Below are 14,507 nucleotides of genomic sequence, written 5' to 3'. Positions count from 1 at the left end.
TACAGTTACATTCAAGCATTTATCAGACGCTCTTATCCAGAACACCTTAACAGTGCATAAAAATAGCAACCAATAGTACCCACCACTACATAACTTATGCAGACATCGTAAATAAATAAACCTACAACTACTGTTAAATGCCGTAGTAGGTGCAAGAGTGTGACTGAGAATGTTGCTAGTGTTTCATGAAGAAAGTGATGTTATGTGTTAATGGGTACTATCAGTTGCGGCCCTGATGACCTGGCATCACAGGCACAGTAGGTATACAGAATAGCTAGTAATATTTTGCACTAAGGCACTAATATAATATTTTTAATAATAATAATAATAATAATAATAATAATATTTTTTCATGTCACTTTTGAAGGTAATTCAGCATAGGAAGCAGGGGGGCATGTCAACTGTTTACAATATTGGAAACCGTTAAACCTGTCCCCCCCAGTAATTGTACCAGAAAGTTATGCACTTTGAGATTTTACAAGCAAGATTGCAGTCGTATGAGTGGAAGATCACATGAACACTATGCTACTACTATCATATAAAAATAACTTGCCCTGTTCAAATTGTATTATGTAGTATTTATAAAGTTATATATATATTGTTCAATATGTCAAATTGAATATGCATTAATTGACTACATTTTTGGTTTTTGTACGCCGTATGTTTTGTACGCAGTATCAAAGTATGGAACTTCTTTTGGTTCAGTCATGAATCTAGCTATCAAAGACTTTTCTGAAGCCGTGTAATGTTTGCTGAAATTATTGGAACCAGTTTAAAGGTCGGACGGCCCAGTGGATGATTTGGCAGTCTACATTTATAACATACGAACACAAGAAAGGAACGACAACTTGGCTTGTCGTTCCTTTTTTAAATTAAAAAAATTTCCATTTGTCTGTTCAGAATTTTTCCTTTGCTAGTTTCAGCATGTGGCCCCATGTTCTGCTTACAGATCTTAGCCTAAAGAATCTTGCTTGGCTAAATGTACTGATCCCTTTCAGTTGTTTGAAAATCACTATTAAATCCTATTAAGTCTCTTCTTTTTAAGGCTGAATAAATTAAGACTGTCCTCATAACTCTTACATTTTATGTTGGTAGCCAGTTTAGTTGCCCTTCTTTGTACTTTCTCCAGAGCCTTTATGTCTTTCCTGTAATGTGGTGCCCAAAACGTACCACAGTACTCCAAGCGAGGTCTCACCAGTGCATTACATTACAACAAGATTACTTACATTTATATTCTATACTCCTAGCAATATATCCTAGCATCCTGTTGGCCTTCTTCACTGCTACAGCACAATACTTAGGCCCAGATAAACTAATTATCTCTCAAATTGAGCACTATCTATTTTCACTCCTCCCATGAAATAATCATGTCTTATACTGTATAATTTTTTTCTGCATACAGTACTTTACATTTGTCTATATTGAATGTCATCCGCCATGTTTCATCCCACTTCTGGATTTTGTTTAGGTATTCTTGAATTATCCTTGTTTTTGCCACCAGATCTCCAGTTTTTGTATCATCTGCAAATGAACCTACTGTACTACTGATCTCCATTGATAGCCAATTCAGAATACACTCTGCTATGACTTCTGTGGTTTCTACTGATTTCATTTGTATTATAAGCCTCTCATGTCGAGGTTTGGTAAAACAATACTGCTGTGTGATGCGTCCCATGCTGGATATAACTTAAGGTGATTCCATTTTTTTCAAGGAATAATTCCATTTGGTTTCTAATGATTGATTCAAGTATTTTACATTTAATGCAAGTTAATCTGACCGGCCTGTAAATTCCAGGGTCAGTGCGGTCACCCTATATATATATATATATTGTTATTATACTGCCATGTTTCCAATCCTGTGGTATTTCACCAGTATTAAGAGACTGATTAAAAATAGCTGGTTTGTAAATATTTGTTGCCAGTCCCTTAAGTACTCTTGGGTATATCCAATCAGGGCTACTTGTTACAAAAGAAAACACTACAATTAAAAAAAAAAAAGAAAACGGTTAAATAAAATTAAATAAATTAAATAAATTCAAAGCAAGTCTAAAATAAGAGCGAGTCACTCTGTTCAACGCTCAACTCTGACGGCAATCCCATGTCTGACCAATACATTTTCCCTTTCCCACATTCCTTCGTCCAAAAATATGCAACAAATGTGGACCAAAAACAGATCCAGTCCAACGCTTATTCTGGCACAACGCATCATATTACATGTTTGACACATGTAGCCTATTTTGCGACCAAATATTTTTCTTTAATTATTTTTTGAGAGTGAAAGTTAGGTTGGGGGATAAGGGCTGGCATTGTGTTTTTTATTCATATGCCTGCACCTAACTGGGAAAAGTGAAAAGATAATCTGACCTCTTGAGGATTAACTATCTATCTTTCTGTCTTTCTCCATGTCAAATTCTCTGATAATGTAAATAGGTTTTGATAGATTTGATACAGTAGATTCCATATGTATCAGTAGAGAGTTTGAATGGGTAGAGAGATGGAGGTGAGGTGGTGTTGAGGTGTAGGGTAGCTCTTCTTCAACCTGGTTCACTTGACATACTCCATCTGCACCCCAAACTCTGTGTAAGATACATTCATTACATATTTATTATGTAAGCATTTAGATTATGTCCCTAAATACATAATGTCTGTGGTGTATTTCATTCACGCATTTCAATATCAGAGTGTAAAATAAGGGTTAAATAAGTTGATTAAACATGATACTTTAATTCCTTTTGCCATCTTGAGGTTGTGTACTGTTAGTCTATTGCTCACTTGGAGATATCTCACATACAGTACATACAGAACAATAAAGGAACAACAAAGCCAGCTCTTGCTGGTGAGAATGGACAAGGCGGGCATGTGTTTGCATCTTTAATATCCATAGCTGGTTCTGGTGGAAACAATAAACTTTCCCACTCTCTATAATTTTTTATTCTGGGGATAGGTGGAGGTAGAGGCTGGGGAGCAAATGTGTTCCCCAAACTTACTTCTACTCCCCTGGGCCTCATAGTGTAGATTTATCGTATGTTCATGTTCCATGGCTGGTTTAATAGGCACTGTGAAGGTACCTGTATGTGCAGGTTCATCTTTTCTCCTCAAAAATCCTTGCCTTCCCTTTCACAAAGGGTTAAGTTCTGCAGGTGTTTTTTTTTTCTTTGCTTTTATGAGATATACTCCTTGGTCATCATACAGAAAATAGCACTCATCGAAGCTTTATCTGGAGCAGAAAACATACTGTTAATGCAGAAGATTATTAAACATTTAATAATAATTTTTTTTAAATGCTTTACATACTGTGATAAAAGCACATTGTCATGAAAGAACATTTTACTTTTGATTTAAAGTTGTAGTACAATATCACCAGTAAGTTTGTACAAAAAATTATTGGTTCATAAAGTTGCATTTGTTGGTATAAGTGTTGCACCTATATTGTAGTATCCGTTTAGTACATTTGGGTACATGTCCTATTATGCTAGATTCAACTCTCATGGAAACAAAATAAAAATAACAGATGTTGTAAATCAAAGGAATAACTATTCTCTTTCTTTGAACAAACAAACTGCCAGGGTTAAAAAAAAAATAATTTCTGTGTGCGAATATACTTACCCAACACATTAAAACCAAACACAACATGGGGCCAGTTTGTGTGCTGTTCTAGTTCTAGTTCTAGTTTAAATTTTTTGTCATTCCTTCTCCTTACAAGTTATGCAAAGAGTAGAACGAAATATAGTGCCCCCGGGGCCATAGTGCAATACTTAAAAACAGAACATTCATTAAACAATCAGCTATGAAGAAAGGGAGGTGGATCTTGTGAAAACATGTTCATTTTATTCCATGAATTACAGCCTGCTTTGACTGTACTACAAAGGAATAGTACCCTTAAAGTGCTCATTTTAAGCTTGTCAATGTTTATGTGTTGGTTGAAAGGAACATTCATCGGGTGTATGGTAGTACAAAGTGTACTCTGACCATATATTGCAAATATAAAATGCACTTGAACAGTTGTACAAGACTAGTGAATGGTTCTCCAATCATCTGTCCACATAAGATAAAAGACCAATTGAAGCATCTGTATTTCTTCCTTCTAGCATGAAATGTGATACCCTCACTCACTGGAAAACAAAAGTGCAGCCAGATTACTGTATCAGGCACTGAAGACATTTGGTGTATTTTGTCGACCGTGGTGAATCAATTTAGGCATGTGATGCATATTTTTTGTGTGGATCTTTTAGCCTGGCCACAGGAGGCTGAAAGGACAGAGCATACAAGTTGACTCATGCCACATCTTCTCATTAATGCTCATTGTGTTACTGCTTTGGGGTGGCTTTCCCGATAAAGTTGGATTTTAGGATTAACAAGTGTTTTTGCGAGGTTCTTATGCTACTTTCTCTCGTGAAGTGGGTTTCCCAAACAGGATCGTTAAATGGGCTATTTAGAGGAATTTACCAAAGAACCTCTTTGTAAAGTGTTTCTCGCTACAACATGAGTAGTTTGTAAATCGATGTCATAAGTCTGTACGTCACTCGTTTTTTAGCCCATGAACCCCGAAAAAATGAAGTGCTGAAATTGTGAGAATAGGCTACTTTGCGTTACCATTAAACTATAGCCATTTTGATTCTGGTCTTTTTAAACTAAGTGCATAAATATTTAAAGAAAAGATTCCATGAATAATGGATTGAGTAATAAAGGAACATTTCCCCAAAATGACCTTCATCTGTGAAGTGGCCTAGTGGATTAAAGTTGACCCTGATTGCAGCATTTATTCTCACAGTTTTTCTGCACCTTTGGTTCAGGCACAATATTCTCTGCTGCCATGACAATTTAGCCTATTCTCCACAATGCAGGGGTGGCAATGTTTTGGCCTGATTTATACAATTATACATGTGCTACAATTTGTTTTATTAATGAAAAGTGATTAGATTATCATTAGTTTATTAATTGCATTTAATTAGATTAAAAATGATCAAGATGTGACATTTTAATGTTCAATTTAATTTGATACATTGCCATTCCAAATAATATTCAGATACAGTTTTTATTTCATGGGTATGTATTTTGTATTTTCATGACATTTACTCTGGGTATACATGAAAAAATAATATACTATGAGGCTGCTACACTTTTTAGGCTATTGTAGGCTGTGATTGTGAGTGTGCTTCGAAAGCGTATGGGTATTGTATGCGTTGCCAGAGCACAGGGCTGCTAGCGGGGTCTTATAGAGGTCCCTTGCTGCAAACAAGTGATTTAGATGGCTCGTAACTTAGGAGTGAGCTAAAGACACACTTTCTTTACGAATGTATTTTGGAAACCCACGTTATTTTAAGTATGATTGTAAGAGCCATTCAAAGAGGTTCTTAAGAGATTTATAACAACTTATAACCACATTGATGGAACAAGCTGTTGCACCTTGATGCAAAATCTACCTATTCACCTTAGCCAGGTGCTCCTGCAGCATACTGCAACTGTGTTTATAGTTACAAAAGTTGTAGGTTCAATTCTCAGATGGGTTGCTGTGATTGTATCCTTGTTCAAGTTACAGTACTTAACCTGAATTGCTTCCGTAACCATCCAGCTGAGCTTAGATTGGGTTTCTCTGGATAAGAACATCTGCTAAATGTAATGTTCGCATCTTAAATGAACACTCCTTGAAAGCATGTTGTAAAACAATAAATAGTGTACAACCTGCATTCCAGGAATGCATTTAAAGATAAATAAGAAATACCCCTTTTTCTCTTTATGGGGAGGAAATTTGATCAGAAAGAGAACTAAAATATCAGAATTACATTTTCCCCCTTTATTTACACACTGTCACAGTACTCTGTTTCCATAAGAATTAAATGGGTACCATTTTGTGCCAAATAAAGTCTAGACTGTCATTTGCATTTTCATGATCACAGCATCAGTACAGAGTGGGCTTATGTCTGCCAGTCTTCCTTCATTTCTATTGCAGGAAAAGTGCACATTAGATTCCCGGCCAGTGTTTTCAGGTTGCAAGCTATTGTCAGTGAGGGCTGTGCCTCTGCTCTGGTTGGTACGTGCTTCAGCTGCAGTATGTGAGTGTGGGTGGTGAGGCAGTAAGTGTGGCACAATTGGTGAACAAAAATGGAATATAAATTCAATGTAACAAGCGCAAATGCTTTTCATTACTTCATGACATGTAGCGTTTGGTGTTCGCCCCCTCTCGTGTGGTGGCTGCCTTGTTTTATAATCTCCATAGGAAACCAAAGGGCACTGCCAGGCTGGGACTTGCCATGGAATCTTGAGTGATCCATTGCCCAGATACAGTTTTAGAAGCTGTTGCCAAAGCCAATGCTAAAAAACGCATAATTTAGAAATGGCATAAACTCCTACCTGTTCAAAAACCAAAATGAACTAGTAACAGTTTGCTTTTTTACAAATCAATAAAACAGCATGGTAGTTTCACAAGTGTTTTGTACTATGACGTGGCGCTCTGTCTTCATTGCTCTTCTAAAACAGATGAATTATTTTTTAACAGATTTTGAATGTGACATGAAAGCCAAGACCCCTTAAAATCAGCAACACGCCTAAGTGCTGTGTTTCCATAAATAATGAACTGACTGCAACCATAAACCCAAAACAGGGTCGCACGTGTTCATGTGCATGTGAGTTGGATAAAATTGTACAGTAAACTCCCACACAACCAACCAATGGGACCAGAGGGGAAGTTGATACATGGATAAACCAGCAAAAATTATTGATTTGAATGAATTGAATTAATTAAACCAACAGCCTTGTTTCCATTTTATGTTGAAAACCACCGTCAGTCACATAGAGCAGGGTTGGTCTCTTAGTACAAGCTTGCAGAAATAGCTCAAGGATAGAAATATTTCTAATGCACATCACTTTCCCAGGTTGTCAGTCTTGAATAGAAATTTCCATTAAACGATAATCCAGCAGGTCGCTTATGCGCGAAGCGTTTTTACTGTAGGTGTGAGTTTACTGTACAAAAGAAAATGGCAGCTATGTCAGATGTTATGTGCCGTTAGACCTTCTTCATGTCAGCAGCCTGTGTTTTGTGGTTTAAGGCTTGAGGGTGGCCGGGAGCATGTGTTTCCCATGGAGTTCTTCTTTCCGCCCCAGAGGACCTGCCTGATTTGCGCAGACGAGGCATCCGGATGCCACTACGGGGCGCTTACATGTGGCAGCTGCAAGGTCTTTTTCAAGAGAGCCGCTGAAGGTGAGTGCCTACCCTAGGGAAACTGCCCTGGATCCAGTCAGCGCATGTTCTTAACCTTGACTTATTAATGAGTCTTCTTTTTTCTTCACAAGCACATTTGTGTGACATGAGCATGCTTCAGAATTTACTTATATATGTTTGTGAGTAGAAAGAAAAAAATGGCACTTGCATTAAATTATAAGTGAAAGTTAAGAACAAATGTGGTTTGAATTCAGGCCAGTCACCAAATTGGGTTAGTTACATTACATCACATTCATTTGGAAAATGCCTTTATTCAGATTGACTTAGAAAGAGAACATAAAACATGACCAAGGTGGAAGCAATGGAAACAGATCCTCTTCCTGGATTCCCTCTGCTTCCGGTGCAGTTCACCAAAGCAGAAGCTGTCTCCCCTCCTTCCTCTGACTCATTTGTACTCATCCTGTTGTGTGTGTGGGATGTTTTAATACTGTGACCACGAAATATTCTGGTGTCTATGTGTGCCGCAACCTAAAACACTCTCTTCATCCCGGTCTGGCTTGTAGGAAAACAGAGGTATCTTTGTGCAAGCAGGAACGATTGCACCATTGATAAGCTGAGGCGGAAAAACTGCCCTAGTTGCCGCCTGAAGAAGTGCTTTGAGGCTGGAATGACGCTTGGAGGTAGGAAATATCTGCACAGTGTTAATTCAACTCTAACAGAGTACATATGTGTCCAATGGGGACCATATGTACTCTGAAAGATTTGATTTAACATTGAACATTTTACTGTGTGTATGTCAGATGTCTGTTGAGTCACCATCCAAGGTTAAAAATAAAAATACATTTTTATTCTCTATTGCTTTTAGCAGCACATAAGTTTAATGTTTTGTTATTAGATTTTCTTACTTGATTTGAAAATTGCTCAACTGCAAATTATACAGACTCTTCTGTTGCTATTTATATCAGTTATCTCCCTCTCTCTTTCAAAAACATTTAGACATATCCACGTTGTTCTTTTTTAGCACACCTTGTAAGATATTTCCTAACATTAAGAGACATAAGCTTTTTTGTTTTCGCTCTATACTTCAACTCATTGGATTTGAAAAGAAACAATGAATATTAGGTTAAAGTGCAGACTGTCAGCTTTAGATTGAGATTATATATACATCAATATCAGCTGAACCACGTAGGCATTGCAGCCAAGTTTCTACAAAGTCCCCCCATTTTAGGGAACCAAACCTACTGTGAAATGCAAAAGTATTGGGACAGTGACATAATTTTTGTTGTTTTGGCTCTGTTCTCCAACTCATTGGATTTGAAGCAAAACAATGGATATGAGGCGAAAGTGCACACCTCCAGTTTTAAGCTTGTCAGCTTTGAGGGCATTTACGTACATATCAGGTGCAAATAGATACAAAAGCATTGAGCATGTCAGAATCAGCTGTTTGATACATTGATAGGAAGCAAGAACGCACCGAACTCAGCAATAAACAATGACCTGTTGGTCCACAGAAGACCACTGTGGATGAGAGAATAATAGTAATTGTGAAGAAAACCCCATTTTCAACTCTCAAACAGATCATAAACACGCTCCAGCATGTAGGCATATATCTGTCAAAGACTACCACAAAGAGGAGACTACACCAGCATAACCTCAGAGGGTTCATCACAAGATGTAAGTCACTGGTAAGCCTCAAGAACAGAACGGCCAGGTTAGAGTTTGCAAAAAATTAGAAACTGTAGAATTCTGGAACAAAGTTATGGACGATGAGACGAGTACTAACTTACCAAAGTGATGGAAAGAGGAACGTGAGGTGTAAGAAAGGACGTGTTAATCATCTAAAGCACCCCCCCCCCCCTCTATGAATCATAGTGGAGGTGGTGTTATGGCTTAGGCATGTATGACTGCCACTGTGGACCTGGCTTGCTTGTTTTCCTTGATGATATGACTGCTGATGGCAACAGTAGGATGACTTCTGAAGTGAACAGGAAAATCTTGCGCCTATTTTTGCAGGCAAGATTAGCTAAATGCTGGCCCTAACGCAGTGTCTCTCATTCCAGTAGCTTACACTGATTAATTCCACAGAGGTGCATTGCTTAAATAGCCAATATTGCACTGCATAATTGAATGAACTTGAATTTCAAATAGTAAAAATAAAATAAACAAAATATTTATCACATCTGTATTAGGTGTTCATGCACATTCGAAACGGCACCACAATAGCACTGTGCACCAGCATTTCAATCACATCCTGGTCTGAGTTGGCTTAAGCACCAACACATTATTCAACACCAAACTTGCACAGTGCCGTATATATCAACTGACACACCCCCTATTGCATTGCCCAACCTATGTTGGCACAAAACGGGTTTTCTGCAGGATACTACCAAACCTGGCGCAGGTGAAAAACATTCTTTTTGTGCAAGACAAAGCTAGTAATTCCACTTGTACCCAGGCGCGTTTGCGCTTGCATATTTACGAAAATAGGGCCCCTTATGCGCTCAGACTCAACCAAATGCCTCAAAACTCATTGGACGCCGCTTACAGTACCTTTCAGTAGGAAAATGATTGCAAAAATACAGCTAAGGCAACCGGTTTTCAGGGCCAAGAATTGGAAAGTTCTTAACTGAAGTCAATCACGTGACCTGAATCCAATTGAACATGCGTTTCGCTTGTTGAAGACAAGACTGAACGAAAAAAGCTGAAACAAACTGAAGGAAAAAGACTGAAACAAACAGGCACTGAAGTAGGCTGCAGTACAGGCCAGTTAGAGCATCACCAGGGTCTTGTGATGTCTATGCATCACAGACTTCAGTCATCAAATGCAAAGGATTTGCAAACAAGTACAAAATATTATGTCTTTATTTAAGATTATGTTCATTCGTCCAAATACTTTTGGTTCCTCTGGAGGAACTATGTATAAAAATGTCTCTAATTACCACACAGATAACCTGATTTGGAAGTAAACCCTCTGATTAAAGCTGACAGTCTGCACTGTAACCTCATATTCACTGTTTAATTTAAAATCCAGTGTCCTGGAGTACAGAGGCAAAACAAAAAGAATTGTGTCACTGCCCAAATACTTGTGGACTGCACTTTAGTTCCTAGATTTGAAAGTTACATACTTTATTGTACGCACCAAAATTCACTATGGACATGTGCATATATTAACATGCTAATATCTGTTGGAGAGGAGGGGGTGAATTGTGGTCACATTAATATACAAGGTAAGGTGAGATTTTGAGATTAAACTTGGAAAAGTTTCAGGGGTGGGATGGGTGGATTTTTTTCCATTGACATACAAGGTAAGGTAAGGTTTAAAGGCTGAACTTTATTTGGAAGAAATTTCAAGATAAATTGGCTCCTTCAGCCACAGGGCTCATTCTGTGTGAATGTCCCATTCCCATCTCCTGCACTTCTGGGTCTGTGCACCTTCAATTTCAGCGGCACAATGGCCTGGAGGCAGCTAATCAAGCCACCGACTGTGCTCTGGGATAATTTAGACCTATTCCTTTCGCCCTCCTCAGAATCACCCCCCGAGTGGCTTGTCATATTAGGGCACCCTCAGATTGGCGTGCGGTGGCCTAATTTTAGCACGCCATTCAATTTTCACGCGCCTAAAAATTTCTCATTCAGGCTAATGGTGAAAATTGTGCGGAACAGCTCAAAGGTGACACGAGACTGGGGGAATTAAAGGAGCCAAAATGCAACATAATGTAGTGATTGTCGCCATAAGGCACTTCGCCTCCCGTTCTGCCAGTGATGAAAATGACTGCGGAATGACAGGACTCTTTTGAATGCAAGCCGCGCATCTTTCTGCCACATTATTGGAAGCTGTTCGGGATGGATGTTGTGATGAGAGCTGCAGGCACTGCATTTGACTCTGATTGTGGCCAGGACACTGCCTGCTATCTCTCACTTTTAAATGATGTCGCAAATCATGTTTTATTTGTATTTCATCCAAATTACAGGAGAGATCTTCCCTTTCCAGTTTTAAAACTCAAGGTTTGACTATTGCTTAACCATTTAAAGGCTAGTTTTCCTTTGTGCATATCAAAAATGGATGTGGTCATCTCTTTATTTGTAACTATGAATAAATGTAAGAAGCTGTTACCTCTTATTTAATTTTAGTCAACATATAAATTCATTTTCAGGTGCAGTGAAAGAGGGAAGGCAAGGCATTGTGTAATAATTTGGCCAGGAAACTAGACGTAATTTCCCTACTACTTCTCTACAAAGAAAATGTTTTTTAAATTATTTTTAAATGTTGACATTGAGCCAGGACACAAAAAGCTAAGCCAAAGCAAGCAAATCACAAAGGACCGGTAGTCATAGACATAGCTTATGACTAAGACTAGAATCTTAATTGTTACTATGACTACAGAGATTCATGATTCAGTAGTCGTAGTTATGGAGAATGTTGAGTGGTACACACATTCATATGTTTTAGTTTGTTTTTCAAAATTATGGAGGAAGTTGTGCTGCTGGTCTCAATTTAAACAAACTAAATTGTACTGAATGAGCCTTTCCCAAAGGCCACATAGTACAATGAACAAAATCAAGATGTAGTTCAAATTGTACTCCTTGCTGTACTGTTTGAGAAGTGTGTTTGAAAACATATACAAGACTAGCATTTTAACACGAAGATGATGTTGAAATTATCAGTCTAGCCTTCAGTAAAAATGCCATCTTCCTTTCTTGACCTGTGGTGCTTAGGAAAAAATTAATGCTACGCAGTGACAGGATAAATTTCTACATTGAAGATGCCCAATAATCAGCGTGTGAATTAAATGCGATGTGTCAGAAAGGCTATGAGAACAGTTGAGCGTAATTACACCATCTTAAGAAACATCAAAAAGAGCTCTCTCTCTCTCTGTCTCTCTCTGAGATGTTACTAATTAAGGCAAACAGAGTGCATTCCATCCACGCCTCTGATAAAACTACGGGTTGGGACATGGCACTGATTATACCCATTTGCTATTTAAAAAGCAGCAGGGTTGATGCAACTCTTCCAAGCTGTATCTATTTGATACCATTTGTCTGACCATTTTATTGTTGAAGACTGTCAAATGTCAAAGTGGGCTTGTAATTGTGCAAATGTTTTCCCAACCATTAGAAAGCTCACCCAAACAAACATATCTGTCTCTCAGCATTCTTTAAAGAGGGCTTCCCTGAAACTTAAGTTTTGCCAGTTACATTTACATATAACCATATGATCTGTCTTTATTGAATGGTGAACTGCTTGTTTTCTTCATAGTATTTCTTGATGTCTTTATGGTCTTCAATCCAGTTGGTGTGTCGCTCTGTAAATACATGAAAATTAGCATTTAGCTAAAATGCATAATGTGTATCCAGTGTCATAAAATACTTTGGTATGCGCTGCACATTATCCAGCTCCCTAACAACTTATGCAAACTTAGTGAACCTGGTTCCATCAAAACAACTATAAAAGCATTCAATAAACACCACTGGTCACCTCATCTTTATCAAGTGCGGAGCAGCTGGCTTACATGCTGAAATGGGTGCCTGCTAAAGGGATGCAACCTCTGCAATGCTAACATTTAATTTATATAGAACACCCACCTCCCAAATACATCCCTCAGCTCATTTTTATACTTATACTACAATTCAGTGGCTAAAGGTAGATCAACCCTTCATATTTCTTCATCGTATTTGGCTACAGTATGTTGGAGGAAGAGTCACGTGAAAGCTTGGAGGAATTTCATTATTTGTCCTGGCACCAGCTCATCAGGGTGTGTGAGAAAGGCAGATCAACCTGACCTCTACTATGTGTTATGCAAGGATTGGTGCCAAGATAATATATTTGCATACTTTTCCTTACAGGGTTTTAGACTACAAGTTTTGCATCTTGGCGTTTATCATTCTTTTCCAAAGTTAACTACTCAGCTTATGTTTTAACATGCAGTTCATTTATACAGCTGAATATCTACTGAAGCGAGGTTGATTACCTTGCTCAAGAGTGCAATGCAACTCTCCACCTGCAACGCAAACCATATTGGTCACTGTTGATCAAAACATTTTTCAACCATATCGAATATAGGTTTAAAATCTAAAGGCAACACTGGGTTTCCTGTGGCAGAAACTACATTGGGGGAATCTATACTAGAATTTGCTGGCATTTAGAGTACACCCTTGAAAGGACAAGTGCAACAGAGGTTGAAGTGCAGTAATTCCCTAGAGGGCGAAAGTATAGTGCCAAGAGGGACAGCAAGAGCAGATTCAATTGATAACTTGTCGACTACAATACTGAACACTAAGTTAGGGCTAAGTCAGGACCCCCACCCAGGCATCCAGGAGACCCCTATGGTATGTTAATGATATGTATATAAGTAGGTGTGTGTGTGTGTGTATGTATGTATTAATATGTGTATATATGGACTTTTTAGGTAGATGCATTGAGCTTGAACAACATATTTCAGGTTAAACACTCAGAATTACTCTCTCTTTGTCTCCAACGAACAGTTCGAGATTTAAATATATATTTCGGGAGATATTGCCAAAAGTCTGTTTTAATCATTGGTGATCTAATTTTAAAAAACATGTGTAGACATTAAAATATATTTATTTACCGCTAAGGCCTTAACTTTTCATTTGCCCCTGGTGTTTTTAATAGTGACATTTCATAAGCATTTACATACAATACAATACACAAAATAGCCTAAAATGACAAAATATAAAGACAAGACCTACAAACAAGTAGCTACACAATAAAGAATAGATAGCTCTGACAATAAAAAGTAATCTGTATTTGTTTGCAAAAAAAGATAAATAGAAAGAGAACTATTGACGGGTCCCCAGGGAGGTTTTTGGTATGTTGGAAATAAAGAAATTCTAATTAACAGCCTGTTGTCAATAGACTATTGATTAAGCAATTGAAATGTATTTACTTGCTCAGTTAAAAACAAAGAAAATTTTAAGGAAAATTAGAATTTAAAAAAGTGTGTGCGGGAGTGGTAGAATCCCAATTAGGCTTATAGGAACATTTGCAAATTCACAGATGTCAAAATCCAATTCATACACAAATGGATGTCCAGAATCCAACACAAAAATGAAAAAAACATTTACAATTATCAACAATAATAATGAGAATAACTATATTTATAAACAAGAAAAGTACACTTCATCCCTTTCAAATCTTCTCAACATTTTTAGACAACAAGGCCTTTCAAGTCCCTTCCTATATATAGGGTTTACATATGTTTGTATTATATAAAAAAATAACTATTCTTCACTGTCTGTGCAATAAAAAATGCACATTATTAAGTTGGTTGCACAGTTAAGTTGCAAGTAATTAGCGGAAATGTGCTATAAATTGTTTTATAAATAG

The 14,507-nt window shown here is 37.6% G+C and overlaps 1 protein-coding gene across 1 annotated transcript in view; it reads left to right on the top strand.

The window, feature by feature from the left end:
• ar (androgen receptor) overlaps window positions 1-14,507 on the top strand; it is a 43,637-nt gene that overhangs the window by 14,153 nt on the left and 14,977 nt on the right. Inside the window, exons 2-3 of the mRNA XM_064350439.1 lie at window positions 7,047-7,198; window positions 7,723-7,839. Of these exons, the coding sequence (XP_064206509.1) occupies window positions 7,047-7,198; window positions 7,723-7,839 (269 nt within the window). The remainder of the gene's footprint in view (window positions 1-7,046; window positions 7,199-7,722; window positions 7,840-14,507) is intronic.

This window comes from Anguilla rostrata, chromosome 9 (genome assembly GCF_018555375.3).
Source record: "Anguilla rostrata isolate EN2019 chromosome 9, ASM1855537v3, whole genome shotgun sequence".
NCBI lineage: Eukaryota > Metazoa > Chordata > Actinopteri > Anguilliformes > Anguillidae > Anguilla > Anguilla rostrata.
This window is presented reverse-complemented; position numbering and strand designations above follow the sequence as displayed.